This window comes from Microtus pennsylvanicus, chromosome 10 (genome assembly GCF_037038515.1).
Source record: "Microtus pennsylvanicus isolate mMicPen1 chromosome 10, mMicPen1.hap1, whole genome shotgun sequence".
NCBI classification, from domain to species: Eukaryota; Metazoa; Chordata; class Mammalia; order Rodentia; family Cricetidae; genus Microtus; species Microtus pennsylvanicus.
Genome location: NC_134588.1, coordinates 20,977,323 through 20,993,261, shown reverse-complemented (window position 1 = coordinate 20,993,261; position 15,939 = coordinate 20,977,323). Strand labels below are relative to the sequence as shown.

Sequence of the window (15,939 nt, the reverse complement as noted above, 5' to 3'; positions counted from 1 at the left end):
TATTTGTCTTTCTGAGATCGGCACAGTTTGCTTAATATTTATTTCTGGTCGCATTGTTCTCCTGAAAATTACTTTCATGTTTCTTGTGCACATTTTCATTGGGTATTCCAGATCTACGTCTATCTGTGTGTGTATCCATCTATATCTATAGACATATATGCCTCAATAAGACAGTAACTTGAAAAACATTTTCCTTCATCATTCTAAGAAGGGAGTCCCCATTAGGATCCTTCAGCTTCAACAAGAAACACATGAGAAGGGTGTCATCGTCACTTGCCATCAGAAGATTATAAATCAAAACACATTAAAATCCTATCCTACCACCATTGGAATAAGGATAGCAACAAATGCTAACGAGGAAGTGGACTGAATGGAACCCTTATGCACCGCATATGCAGCTACTGTGGAAGTCAGTGCAGAGATCCCTCAAAAGCCTAGTCAGTCTTCCACAGGACCCTGTGATTCCAGTCCTGCATATTTCTCCAAAGGACTCTGAAACAAGACATCTCAGAGTCCCTTGTACATCCATTCTCACTGCAGCACTGGTCGCAAGCGCTAACTTATGGAACCAGCCTAGGTATCCATCAGCAGCAGAATGGATAAGGAAAATATAGCTTTGATACACAATGGAAATTTATTCACTTACAGTGAAGAACAAAATCGTGTCATTTGCAGGAGGATGCATGCAGCTGCGGATAAGCTTACTAAGAGTGTGATGCCCATCTCAGAAAGGCAAATAGCATATGTCTCTTCTGATTTTCATATAGATACATAAAATTGTGTGTGCGTGTGTGTGTATGTGCACATGTGTGTGCCTGCATGTGTGCGTGTGTGTATGTGCGTGCGTGTGTGTGTGTGTGTGTGTGTGTGTGTGTGTGTGTGGTGAAAGTAGAAGAAAAACCATGTGAGACACAAAAAGAACTAACAGGAGTGAGAAGAAGCTAGAAAAGGCTGACAGTGATGTACAAAAAAAATATGCTCAGCGCGCGCGCACACACACACACATATTAAAGAAAGAAAACAGCAAAGGAAAACAAGGATCCTCTACTCAGTGATGTTTGGGAAAGGCTGAAAACTCAGATCCTCTTCCTGGAAACCTGGGATGGATCTAATATTAGTCCTCTGAACGAGTTCTCTTCTCATTGCTGTGGTACAGTACCCAGACAAAAACAACCTAAGAGAGAAAGGGTTTACAGTGGCTCACAGTTCTGAGGATCTATAACCTATCACAGTGGGGAAGGCACAACAGCTGGGAGGGAAGCCATGGCAACAGGAGCAAGAGGCAGGCTGGTCACATGGCATCCACACTCAGGAAACAAGAGAACAGGAAGTGGGGCCAGCCTATGACACATCCAGGCCTCTTCCTAGTGACCCACTTCCTCCAGTGGGGCCCAACCCTTTGAAAGGTTCCATGTCCTTCTGCAACAGCACTACCTCCAGATGCATGAGCCTGTGGGAACCATTGCACATTCAAACCACAGCAGCCTCCAAAACATGTTCATATTTCATGATTTGAAAGATAGCCTTACTGTTTCCTAACAGCTTACTTGCTGGGCCTTTTTTTTTTTTAATATGGAAAACCTCAACCTGTTTAGAAAGATGTCTGGTCCCAGGGCAGTATGCTTTAAACCTCCTGCATAGATGTATATACACAGTTATGCAAATATTTGGGCAACACAGACTCAAATAGAGAGCAGAACATCAAGAGACCCAACCTTCCCTGTATTCAGACCTTCATATTATTTTGAAATGTTTCCCCTCCTCCTTCCTAAGTTTGCCAAAGGTTGGTGAAAGTCTGTTTTTTTTTATTTAATGTGCCTTTCTTCATTTAGGAAAAGCCGGTTTCCAAAAGCAGAATGAAGCAGAGTCAAAGACGCAGCCTGCCCCATCGTTTGACTATGTGGAGGATGCAGTGGCAAGTGAGCCCCTTTCAGGGTGGGGTGAAGATGCTGCCACCGAGACCCAGGTGAGGGGGTGCCATCTGCCTGTCTTCCCTGATTGCAAATGCTGAGCTCCTTGGACCCTATGGAGATTGATTTAATTTTAAATCAAATCTTGCATTGCTTTGCCAAGTTTGTATCGGTTACTTTTCCTGTCTCTGTGGTAAAATACCTGGCAGATATAATAGAAGGGAGAATTGGTTCATTTCGGCTGCGTTTCCAGGGATTTCAGTCCCCAGGAGTGTGGGGGGGGGGGTGCAGAGCAGAATGGTTCCTTTCCAAGGCAACAGAAGCTACAGCTACAACTTCTTTGCCTGGTGGCAGCTGGGAGGCACACAGAGCTGGGCTGAAGCCAGAGCTGGGCTGCATCTTCAGATGTCCACACAGGGCCCCTGTGAGCCACCTCTGTCATCCAGGCTCCACCTGAAACACTCCATAGCCTCCTGTTATGTTTTCATTTCACTTTCTTTGACCAAAAGCAACTTTGGGAGGAAAGGGTTTCATTGACCTACATTTCCAGTTCATAGACCATGATTGCAAGGAAGTTGAGGCAGGAACTTAAAGCATTAGCATATCTGCAGTCAAGAGCCGAGAGAATGGAGTTCTACATCCCTACTCCCTGCATCTCCTCTCTTACACTGTTCAGGAATCCCGCCTAGGGAATGCTGCTACCACAATAAACTGAGTCTTCCTATATCAAATTAACAATTAAGGCATTCTTCCACAGACATGCCCACAGGCAAGCTTGTTCTAAATAACCCCTGTCCTCATGGAGACTCTCATGTAATCATATGTTCTGTCAAGTTCAGTTAAAATAACCAGCTCACCCATCAAAATACCAACTGGGGGCGTAGTCATATAGGAGCCAATCCACAACCAGTTCATAACAACATAGAAACTTTCACCTATGTCTCAGCCTCTGCTCAGAATGAATATTAAATTAGAAGATTATACAGTCAGTAATCGCTTACTTCTTAAAGACCATCTTCCACTTGGGGACTGAAAGGAAGTGATAAACAGGACAAGTATTGTTCTTTTCCTCCCAAGGTTCTGTGTGATTGGACCACATGACCGATTTTTCTCATAACTCCTAAGATGCAGGGAACAAAGCAATGGGATTCAGATCAATGAGAGATTCTTAGATGTTCTGCAAACTAGACACACAGGCCCATGATTCTCCATTGCGTCATTAAGATGTTTCTGGTGACCCAGGGTGGATTCAGATAAAATCAGACAGCAGACCACAGTGTGTTAAGAGCTCACCTGTGAAGAAATGCTGATTGACAGATTTCATGTAGCCGAGACCAGTCTTGAATTCAGTACATAGTTGAGGCTGACCTGAACTCTTTCTCCTACTGCCTCTGCCTCCTGAGTGTTGGGATTGCAGGTGTGCACCACCACACCTGCTTCACATGGTACTGGGGATGGAACCCAAGGCTCTGTGCGCACTAACCAAGCACTCTACGAGCTGAGTTACATCCCCAGCCCTGAATATACCTGCTTTTTAATATGTTTTGAGATTGTAATTCACCATTTCCTCCCTCTTTCTTCTCTCTAAAACCTCCCCATGTACACTCCCTTACTCTCGTGGCCTCATTCTCTTTAATTGCTCTAAATATATATATAGTGTGTGTGTGTGCGTACATCTTAATATTCTAAAACACATACATATAGGTAACATTATACAGACTGAGCAGCTTGTATTTATATATGTAAGAATATCTGTATTTATAAGTACTGAGGGAGGATGATTTTTCTAATGTCAATCCTGCTTCACAAAGAAAGCTAGCTAGGGAGGTTGAACTTCAGAGGCCTTGCTGTTCATAGTGGCACAAGCCACCAACGGAGCCACATGCCCAGCCTGTCAGCTTGCTCCTTTGCATCCTGTTAAATGCGACAAAACATACCTCCTCCCTAGAGCCCTGCCTCCCTGCTCATAAAGCACCCAAGTAAACCCGCATCTTTTCTTTCAAAGTTGGGTTTCTTTAGCTTGACGGAGAAATGTTAAAAGTCCACTTGTTAACAGAGTCTGCCCACAGATTCAGGGGTTGAGTGGGTGGCCTGGCTGGGGAGGGAGCAAAGAAGTCATTTTGTGACTTTGTTTCCACGGAGCTACCCACTCTAATTTGCCAGCTGAGAAGAAAAGTATTGTTTCCCCACGTGTGCTGTCAGGGTCTTGGGCACTGATGACTGCAGGCACAGAGGAGGTAGGAAAGGCAAGCCAGTGGCTTCCTGTAAGCTGAGGGAAGGACTATAGAGGGACAGCAGGAAAGCCCAGCCTCTGTAAGCAAAGACCAGGGGAAGAGTCTTAACTGCTGGACCCCCTGTGTCTGGGTCACTTAAAAGCAAATGATTTGCTTTTGAATCACCAATAGCTGTGATTACATGCAAAAGACAAACACAAGGCTGGGCATGTCAACATTGCATCATGGAGGAGGGGAGGTAGGTCACGCAGCCCCACCCCTGTCTGATGACCTGTAGGAAGTTAATAGTTGTTGGAGAAAGGGGAAACATTCTCTTCAGTGGGATGGTCAATGGTAAGGTGCCCATTCCAGGAATAACCTACCAGTAACACTTCCTGTAGATAATGCCTCACACATGCTTCCTGCAAACATCCCCTCAGCCAGGCATCCCTAAGAAACCCGACTCAGACACATGTAAGAAGCCCTCGTTAAATCAGTAGATGGGGGGGGGGGATGCTAATAGAAAGGGAACTTGTTGGGAAGAGTAAAAGGATCAGCAGGAGTCAGAGGGGGCAATAGAGGGTAATGGGGTGAATATGGTCAAAGCACTATATATATATATATATATCATGTGTGTGTGTGTGTGTGTGAGAGAGAGAGAGAGAGAGAGAGACCCATTATATTATATTATATTAAATAGTACATGCTAATAAAAGAAATCCATATACACTGCAGGTAAGCTCCTGACTCATCCACATGGCCACCCCTCGCCATTCTCAGCACTTCTGCTAGTCAGGTCTCTGTTTCTGCAGCATGATGACAGAGCCAGCCAGGAAGCCAGCCAGGGTGGCTCACACCTGTAATCCCAGCTACTCCAGAGGTCAGGGCTGAGGGGATCAAGAAGGAGAGCACAGCCTGGGCAACATAGTTAAGACCCTGTCTCAAAACTGAGGTTCCATGGCTAGGACATAACTCAGTAGGAGAGCACTTGCCTAAAATATGGAAGGGCCAAACATTTCATTCCAAGAGCAAAGTCATCGTTACCGTCAACTTACAAAGAAGAAAGGTCTAGTCCTTGATAAATTGCCTCCCTTGGTGTTCACTATGGAAGAGAAGTAGATCCTGGCAGGAAGCGTGGGGTAGGGCAAGATTGCTCACCTCATGTGAAAGGAAAAGGAAGGAAATGGCTCCCCCATCCAGATTCTTCAAGGTGTGACGCTAATGACTTTAAACCTCCCTTGTCTTGAAACACCTCTTGAATGGTTCCACAGCACCCAGATGGGAACCGGGCCATTACCACATGGGTATTTGAGGGACAATCTATATTCAAGTCATAGCACCAGCCCTGCCAGCTTAGAGAAAAGAAACCCAAGCTGAATCTCCTTTATTCTCCATAGAGGGCTGCCCTCCCCCAGGCTTCTCTTATCCAACGAATGTCATGCACCATCGCTTTAGAGATTCAGACAGGGTCCTTGGCTAGTCATTGGCTTTGTCTTACCCCGTTTTGGCCATTCCAAAGAGGCCACGTATGTCTCTGATCTGCATGGTATTTACCTAGTCTGCCCCTAGCACAGTCACAGTCCTCATCTGGGTTACATGGCCCCATTGTCTCCCCCTCTACCTATCCCTTCCCCCAGTCAGTTCATTATCTACGTTGCCACCAATGCACGCTCCCCCCAAATGCAGTATTCCATGACATGATCCCTTTGCTTAAAGATTTCTAGTATTTCTTTGTTATTTACAAAGTCCAGTCTCCCAGGAGTTCCCCAAACTCATCAGGCTGCACATACTAACTACACACACCTGTCGTATGAGGATCATGACACAGCAAAGTGAATAGTTCCTGCAGTTTCAGGCTTTCATGCATGTGTATATTTTATGCTGAGCATATTCCTCCTCTGGTTAGTGACCTTTGTTCCCTAGACACTTTCACATCATGTACACATGCATAATTTTATATTTCTATGTAAAACCCGAGAACTTCTACTAAGACAAAATACAAAGTATTTGTCTTTCTAAGAATAGCTTCATTTACTGAGTGTAATTATCTCAAGATGCATCCGTTTCCCTACAAGTGTCAGAACTTCCTTCTTTTCTATGGCTAAGAAAAAAGTCCATGAAGCGTGTAGACCACAGTATCCATTCCTCTTCTGTTAGACGCCTAGATTGATCCCATAACTTAGCTATAGTGAATCATATTACAACTGACACTGGTGCCTATGCACCTCTGTGCTACGCTGATGTCCTCCAGGTAAATACACAGAAGTGGCATGCATAGCTGGGTCATGCAGTAGTCCGCTTTTGGAAAACCAAACAAACTTGCAAGAGCAAGGTGAAGTCCAGTTCCCGCTTTGCCCTGGGGATTTGCCAGGAAAATGTGACTTTTTTTTTAACCCATCCACTCACTTAGAGTGGTTTCCCTCTGAGAATCATAGTAGGACGCTCTTGCAAGGATACTCACATTTGCATAAAAATGGGTTTATCTGAGGCTCATGGGTTAAGTAAATCCTCCCCCATTCCATTTCTATGCAAGATACTGTTTATTCCTCCTTAAATTCCTTCACTCTGTTAACAGCGTGTAATGGGCATTCCAGTCCACAGACCCTGGTATACCTATTGGTACTGGCAAGTCTACTTTGGAAGGCCAGCAGCTTCTTCAGTTTTACTCATTCATTCCTCATGAGAACTTTGTAAAAGAGATGTTTTGTCTCAGTTTTATAGATGAGGAAATCAAGCACCCCTAACCCGACACTGATTGCTCAAGCTTCACCAAGCTGAATTCACTTAACGGGAATCTCCAAGTGTTTGGGATTCTATGTTTCTTCCGGAAAGGGATAGTGTTGTGTCTCAGAAAAAGACCTCGTGCAGGTCTGATATGCTATAAAAATTTGATTATTGAATAAATAAATGTCTGGCTCATAAGCCCTGTTTGTTGATGATGGCTAATACTGATTTTAAGATACAGTTTGTAATGTCATTCTCAGTTAATTCTGGTAAAATAAAGCTTTTAGCTCCCGACCATAGTCACTCAGATGGCCCCCTGGTCAGTGGGTCACAAAACAAAATGAATGGACATGAGCATGGGAGAGAAGTTTGTGGGGAGGAGTTTGTAGGGGATACAAGGGTGGTAGGGAGATGGAGAGGGTGGATGTGAAGAGGGTGTATTGTGTACTTGTGTGACATTGGCTAAGAACAGAATTTTAAGGTTAAAACTGATTTTGCTAATTCTTCGAGACTTTTTACAATGTTTTTTGATCATATGTATCCCAGCCTCCTCCCAGATACAGCACTCCTCTTTATGCCCCTCCACACAATTTCTTGCTGTCTTTTTAAACAGTAACCTGTTTTTCCAATGTGTGCCACCCATATACGCCTGGGTATTAGGCCACCCACTGGGGCATGGCTAAATTATCAGGGACTACACCTTTAAAGAAAACACACTCCCGTTTCCAGGAGCCATCAACTGTCCAAAGCTCCACAGTTAGAGGTGCAGGATTCGCACATCCTCTTCCACTCCATGCTGGAAGGTTGACTGGTTGATCGTCTAGAGACAACCACTCAAGTTCATGTCCAGAAGGCATTGCTGATGCTCCAGCCCTCTCCAACCTCCGCCTCTTACAATTATCTTGTACTTTTTTCTATGGTGACCTACTAAGTTCGTGTGTAGACGTATTTCACATGCATTGCCCACAGAGGCCAGAAGAACATATCAAATCCATTAGAACTTGAGTGGTGGAAGGTTGTGAGTCCCTATGTAGGTGTTAGGTACCAAGCCCAGATTCTCTGTAAAAGCATCAAATGCTCTTAACAGGTATGCTGGCTCTCTAACCCCCGTGGATAAATGTCAACTCAAAAATTATTTGTATGCATACATTAATTTTTTAATATTTTTATTGATTTTATTGAGCTATATGTTTTTTTCTGCTCTCCTCCCTTACTCTCCACTCCCCTTCCACTCTCTCCCATGGTCTCCATGCTCCCAATTTATTCAGGAGATCTTGTCTTTTTCTATTTCCCATGTAGATTAGGTCCATGTATGTCTTCCTTAGTGTCCTCATTGTTGTCTAAGTTCTCTGGGATTGTGAATTGTAGGCTGGGTTTCTTTGCTTTGTATCTAAAAGCCACTTATGAGTGAGTACATATGATATTTGTCTTTCTGGGTCTGGGTTACCTCACTCAATATGATGTTTTCTAGATCCATCCATTTGCCCTCAAACTTCAAGGTGACATCATTCTTTTCTGCTGTATAGTACTCCATTGTGTAAATGTACCACATTTTCCTTATCCATTCTTTAGTCAAGGGGCATTTAGGTTGTTTCTGGGTTCTTGCTAATACATTAAAATTTTAAAATATCATTTTGGAAAGAAATATCTAATCCATTCCTTCTCTAACAAAGGCCATAAAGTATACGTTGGCTTTTTGCTCTGCCTCCCCACATTGTTGTTTGTTTTTCATTTTTCCATGTTATACTGGATGCACTGTGGACCAGGGGAATGATTCAGTCAGTAAAGTGTTTGCCATGCCACTATGAGGGTCCAAGTTCAATACCTAAAACCCTTGTTTAAAAAAAGCAAACAAAAACATGATGATTTCATAGTCCAGAGCTGGAAAGACAGAGACAGGCAGATCCCTCAGGATTCCTGACTCATCAGCCCAGCTTCTTGATGCATTCCAAACCAGTGAGAGACCCTGTCCGCAAGAGTAGGGTGGACAGCTCCCGGAGAATGACCCCTGAGGTTAACCTCTGGCTCACATGCTCTTGCGTGCATGTGGTTACATGCAAAAGCACCCCGCGGGTGAACAAACATATCCCTATGCACACGCAAATCTTCAGATCAGATCGTACTGGTGTCAACAGATCGGCACAATCCGGGGCTCCTTTGAAAGAGGACTCCCCGCTTCTCACAGCCCATGTACACAGAATGCAGCGGTTAAGAGAAACAAACACCGCTCTGGGACTGGGTTCTCCAGGCCACCTGACCGTGCTCACCTCATCAAGCTCCAGTTTGCTGAATAAGAAGTGCATTTTCTTCACTTCAAGGTAATTACATCCAACAAATTACAAAGAGCTGGGGCAGCTGAGTTAAAAACAATTGGTTTTGCAGTAATTAGAAAAACACAAGGAAATGATGACTGGGGGACAATATTGAAAGGGACGCTGAGCGATGAGGGCCCCGGTGCCCGATTCATTCTTCAGCTTGAATATTTAGAGATTCACAACTAATTATGCAGAGATGATGAATTTTAAAAAACCTGCCATCATCACGCCCTCCCAAGGCCAAAGGCTGCCTATTAATAGAGCTATCAGATTTTGCTGTATTATAGAGAATTCACACAAAGTTGCATCTATTTTAAAGTGCTCATCTGGGCCATCACTTAAAGATGACGAATCTGTGTAATATGCAGAATCAGCATTTGGGTTAAACTAAAATCCAGACTCATTACAGTCACTCCAGATTTCCCCAGACGGATCTGTTCTTTAAAATGGACACTAGATGTAAGAGGCGTCTTAGACAGGGCGTTGGACTCCAGTCCTGTGAAAGTGAAGACAGGACGAACCCTGGAGCTCACTGATTCCCTCCATTGTGCTGAGATTACAAACATGCAGCAGCACATTGATTTTTTTAACTATTATTTTTTTAATTATGCATATTTGTGTATTTCTCTATGGGGATGTGTACATGTTAGTGCATGTGTTTCCAGAGGCTAGATGTATTGGATACGCCTGGAGCTGGAGTTATGGATGGTTGTCAGGCACCGGATATGGGTGTTGGGAATCAAACTTGGATCCTCTAGAAAAACAGAACATGCTCTTAACCACTGAACCCTCTCTCCAGCACACACACCCATACCCACACCTTTATATTAACTGTAGACCCTGAGGATTGAACTCAAATCTTCATGCTCACAAGGCAAGCTCTTTACCAACCACCATCTCCCCTGCCCAGTTGCTGTATTTTTGACCAGTCCACTTTAGCTCAAACAGAAAGAGCACACGCACTGACGTGCAGGGTTTTGTCACCTGCATGAAACTGGAGCCTGACTCATGTGAAGTAAGGACTGCAGCCCGCAGTCTGCTCTGAGAGCCTCCGCAGAACCAGGATCTTCATTTAGGGACCTTCAGAAAGCCAACTGCCTCTTAGTTGTTCACTTTGAATCTGTGGCTGGCTGAGGTTTGATGTTTCCGGTGGCCTGAGGTGTCACACGCAATAATGAAACAAAGAAAAGCAATCCAGCCGGCTTCCCAAAGTCATGTGGTCAAGAACTAGCTATCAGAAAGAACCCACTGTGCCCTCAGACAGGCTGGAGAGGGGAGGCTGCGACATGACCTGCATTTAATTACTTGAGCAGCGTGCGCAGCGTCAGACCCTTAAGAAAGCAAATGCGCTGATGGACAGAATGAGTTTACCCTCCTGTCCAGAGAGCAGCATGCCGTAGCGAGGACATCACTCAATTAAATTGGACTGCGGGAGATGAAAGAGATGGAGGCCAAGCCTGAGAACCCTAATGAGACATTTTGGAGGGAAAAGATGCAAACCCTCCAGAATTTGTCCCCTTTGGTGGACGTTCTTGACCCCTGTCATTACCATAGCATTCCCAGTGATTTGCCCCTTGAATTTTCATACACTGTGACTCAAAATATTTAAAAAAAAAAGGAAGAAGGAAGGAAGAAAGGGTGTGGCTTTGTTTATACACATGTACATGTTCCCCTCTCCTTCTTGTAAGAGAAGCAGCGTGAGCGTGGAATGGTGAGAGCTATAGGGGTTGCTCCTGGGAACCCCAATGTTTATGCAAGCCATATGATCAAGGATGACTTTTTTCTGTACAGAATTCTCTAACCCAGATAATATATTGAGTGTTCATACCCAGTCGTCAAGCCACTGTGTTGTGGCCTGTGTGGGAAACAGATGGCAATTTCTGGAGATGTTTGGGTTGTCACTGCTCCGAGGGGCCAGGAGCTGCTATCTGGAGCTGCTCCAAGGCTGTATTGTATGAAATGGCCCCCAACAGCAAAAAGAAAATGGGTGGATATCAGGAGTGACAAGCAGTAGCCAACAGTGGATTAACCTTTGGGCACGGGAAATGTTCGCCAGGTCAGAGAAGCTGTCAAATGTTTGAGTCAGAGCATAACAGCAGTCACATTCTCTGCGCCCAGGAGGGGCACTAAGGCCAGTTCCAGCTGCAAGTCCAGCCATTACAATGTATGTCCTTCAAAAGGGATCTTTTAAATTAAAATTTAAATCATGTGTGTTGTGTGTGTGTGTGTGTGTGTGTGTGTGTGTGTGTGTGTGTGTATTGATATGTGTGTGCATGTTCCTCTTTGAGCGTAGGTGCATGCCTGCCACGGTGTGCTTGTAGACGATGTAGTAGGGATGTCAGGCCTTACCTCCTTCCTTGTTAGACATGGTTTCTTGTCCTCTGATGTGTACACCAGGCTAGCTGACCCATGTTTTTTCAGGGAGTCTCATGTCTCTGCATCCCATCTTATGCGAGACTACTGAGTATACAGATGTACTCTGTCATGTCCGGCTTTTACAAGGGGTCTGTGGACCCAGACTAAAGTCCTCTCTCTTTTTAGGCAAGCGCTTTGCCTATGAAGCCATCTCCTGAGCCTCTTGGACTTGCAGACTTGGCTACTGACCAGTTCCTGGTGGCTTTGTCAGGAGTTAGGAGGATGCTGAGCTGAGCACAGGCTGTCAGAGCATGAGGACCGTGAGGTCTCTGATTAGTATTGCAGTTCTGTCTCTCTTATAGAACACGCACCCCGAGGACGCAGAAATCCTTCACCGACTTAAAAGTGACTCTGGGATGTTTAATCCTTACTGTGCTCTATCGAGGCAGGTAAATTGCAATTAGATGGGAAAAGAAGGGAAAAAAGAACCATTGTCAACAGGTGTTGGAGGTTCCTTTGGGAACATAAGAGTTTCATATTTGGCTTTTAAAGTACATAGTGACATTTGGAGAGAGTCCCTTGCCAGAAGTATTCCTACTGAATGGTTAAGACAAAGAAGATTAATAACAATCTAATGAAACCCTCAGGTAGATCTATACAAGACACTTCCTTGAAGAAGTGGGGCAATTAGAGTAAAGATGAAGAAAGATGTTTCTAGAATTATTGTAGTGTGTAAGAGGGGAAAGCCACAGAAAGCCTTTTAGGTGCTGGAAGGGAGGTGCATTCGTTACTTGTCTCATTGCTATGACAAAACAGCTGGAAAACAACTCAAAGAAGGAAGGGTTTACTTTGGCTTATAGTTCCAAGGGGACATAGCCCATCACGGCAGAGGAGGTGTGATGGCAAGAGCGGGAGGGGCCTGCTCACGTGACATCCACAGTCAGGAAGCAGGAGATGAATGCTGGTGTCGTCTCACTTTCTCCTTTTATTATCCAGCCTAGACCACAGCCCGTGGGATGGTGCCATCCGCATTCAGGGTAGGTTTTCCCCACCTCCATTAGTCTAATCTAGAAAGTCCCCACAGATGTGTTCAGAGATTTATCTCATAGATCCTGTCAGTACTAGACATCACAGATCAAGACAGATATATTCATGTTGTCCTGGGTACTTTACTCTGAGACTTTAAGAATCTAGGAAGAAACTACTTCAAACATTCTCTCAATCCACCTGCCCCCTCTTTAGCCCCAAACCTAGAAATATATACTTATTATATATTTATCTTATCTTAGGGGAGGGGGTGGTTCCTTCCTAATCAGCCACCAGAAGTCTTACCAAGAAAATGATCAGCCATTATTCAGTGTCTCACACAATAGGATCATTTCTAGAACTCTAGAATCCATAGTCCCAAGCCATCTGGCGGTGTGACGGTGATGCCCATGTCTGGAAGGGACACCTAGTCTCTAGCCTTGGTTGTTTTGGTTATTGACTGCATGATCTCTGATGGGAGATGCTGGCCTTTCTGAGCACTCCTCCTCTCTGCCACACAACACCCATCTTGCCCTGTCGCCAAGGCGTATTTCAAGTATAACAGTAGACTATAGAATTTCAGCCCACAGAGTGCTCAAAAGGTGGGAAAAAGCAAGAGAATCTGGGTTGGGCAGTGCACACCTGCAATTACCACTGACTGGAAGGCTGAAGCAGGAGTTCAAGCCCAGCATGGACTACACAAAAAGAGTGATCTCAAAATAAAAATTAAAATGGTTGAGAAGATAGCTCAATAACATAATGGTTGCCTAGTATGTGCTGGGCCCCGAGTTCAGTCCCTAGCAGTGGACAAACAAAGGAAGGGAAGCAGAAGAAGGAAAAATATGGAATAATTTAAAGTTTAGAATGTTCAAATAAGAGAGCACAGAGCACAGGGACTTTAGAATAATGTGTAAGCGGAATAATATAAAGCTGAAGCCCAGAAAGGTAAGCCCTCTCGTAAATTAGCCAGAGCTCTACAGTTTCATTAGGGGAAATATCTGCTGTTCAGATTCATTCTGAGAAAGAAAGAACTGATTTAAACTTCCCTGAAACAAGGCCAGCAGAGCTCTCCTTCCTTCGTATTTACTCTCGCAGTGAGCAGTAATATCCCAAACCATCACTCAGCAGTACTATGTGCAGACGCCCCTGGATAGGGGTGGGAAATACGGTGAGGCTAAACCAGAGAGAGGAGAGGTCTGTGTTTAATTAGAACAGGGTTTTGGATGATAAAGGGCTAAATCAACTTTCTCTCTCTCTCCCCCTCCCTCCCTCCCTCCCTCCCTCCCTCCCTCCCTCCCTCTCTCTCTCTCTGGGATTTAATTAGTGAAGAAAACTTCCTTTCCATGGGTTGAGCTGGTTCTGGACTGTGTGCACACAGAAAGAAGCTGGGGAACTGACTCCCAGCTTCCCTGTTTTCTTGCTTGACTGTTTAGGAAGCCCCCACCTCAGAGGCATCATTTGAAGTGTTTCAAGTGTTTCTTCTCTCCTGCTCGAGTTTTCCTTGAATCTCTCTTCTGTCTTGGTTTGTTCAGTCCTTCTATGCTGTGGTGTTCCTTCCATGCTGGCTAGTGTTCAGTCCTTCTATGTTGAGGTGTTCCTTCCATGCTGGCTAGTTTTATGTCAACTTGACCCAAGCTAGAGTCATTTTAGAAAAGGAAGCCTCAACTGAGAAGACTCTCTCAGTAGATTGGCCTGTGGTATAGTTTTCTAATTGATGATTGATGTAAGAGGGCCCAGCTCATTATGAGCATTACCACCCCTGGCCTGTTGGTCTTGGATTCTATTTTAAAAAGCAAAATGGCCAGTCCATGAGGAGGCCAGTATGTTGACAGGGATTTCTGTCCAGCTCGATTCTGCAGCCATTCAGTCCTAAAGAAACACACAGAGATCTACATGAATTATAAACTGGTTGGCCTGTTAGCTCAGTCTTTTTATAACTCTTATAACTTATATTAACCCATAATTCTTGTCTGTGTTAGCCATGTGGCTTGGGGACCTTTCATCATCAAGACATTCTCATCTTGCTTCCTCTGTGTCTGGCTGACCACTGCAGACTGCATCTTTCCTATTCCCAGAATTCTCCTGTTCTCTTTGTCCCACCTCTACTTTCTGCCTGGCTGCCCTGCCTATACTTCCTGCCTGGCTACTAGCCAATCAACATTTTATTAACAATAATACAAGTGACAGGATAAAAGACCATTGCCCCACATCACCAGTAAGTACCACTCCTCTGTGGCTTTGGCTTCAGTTCCCGCCTTGAGTTCCTGCCCTGATTTCCTTCTATGATGGACTGTGGTGTGGAACTGTAAGCTGAAACAAACTGTTTCCTCCACAAGTTGCTTTGGTCATGGTGTTTATCACAGCAGAGAAGCCCTAACTAAGACACCTCTCACAAGGTTCATCTAAATCTATTCCTAAGTGTGGCTAGGATTCTTCAGAAGGCAAGACTGTAGGATCAGTTGTGACTTTGTGAAAAACCAAGAGCTATGTGGACACTGATCATTTGACCCTGTGTTCCAGGAAGTGTTTGCAGCACATTAAAGGACCTCAGTGGGGAAAGCCCTGGCCATGTGTGCATGAGGACTGGAGTTCAGATCCAAAAAAAAAACTGTATAAAGTTGAATGCAGTAGCATGCATCAATATTTCCAGTGCTCTGCCAGATGGCAGACCCATTGGAAAATTTCCAGAAACTCACAAGACAGCTAGCCTGGCATACACATTGGCAAAATGCACAAGACTCTGCTCATACAAGGTGGTTAATGAGACCCAATGCCTGAGGCTGCATTTTGACCTTCACATGGGTTCTCTCTCTCTCTCTCTCTCTCTCTCTCTCTCTCTCTCTCTCTCTCTCTCTCTCTCTCTCACACACACACACACACACACACACACACACACACACACACACACACACACACACACACACCATGGGTCATCCAGAATCATTAAGAACTTGATGGTTGTGTGGTAGCCTTCATGCACTTGTGATAAAACAGCCACTGTGAAAAACTCGAGGGAGAAAGAATTTACTTAGCTCATGGTTTCAGTCCATGAAGGAGGCTGGAGGATAGAGCAGTTCACATCTGATAGGTAGGAAGCAGAGTGAATTCCTGACCAGATTTTTCCCCTAGGCTTGCCCCTCCTACCCCCTGAACCACTGTCTCCAATCTGGTCCCATCTTCCCTGGTTCTCAAACTTCCTGGTAATCTGTTCTAATCTTGAGTCGATTAGTGGAGTAACCCCTTTACTGGCTCTGGGTCCTGATGATGCCATCGTCTCTGGAACCACCCTCCCAGGTGCACACAGAGGTGACCTGTATGCCTGTGTCTGTGAGCCTTCTGCTGGTGACTGTCACTGAGTTCTCACTTGCCTTTTTAGTCTTTGTCATCACAGTTTGC

General features: G+C 44.7%; 1 protein-coding gene across 3 annotated transcripts in view; it reads left to right on the top strand.

Annotated features, from left to right (window-relative positions):
* The window catches only part of Nckap5 (NCK associated protein 5), a 791,944-nt gene that overhangs the window by 727,784 nt on the left and 48,221 nt on the right, over positions 1 to 15,939 (top strand). For all 3 annotated transcript variants that reach the window (XM_075987773.1, XM_075987771.1, XM_075987772.1), the window contains one exon: positions 1,833 to 1,966. In XM_075987773.1, coding sequence (XP_075843888.1) covers positions 1,833 to 1,966 — 134 coding nt within the window. The remainder of the gene's footprint in view (positions 1 to 1,832; positions 1,967 to 15,939) is intronic.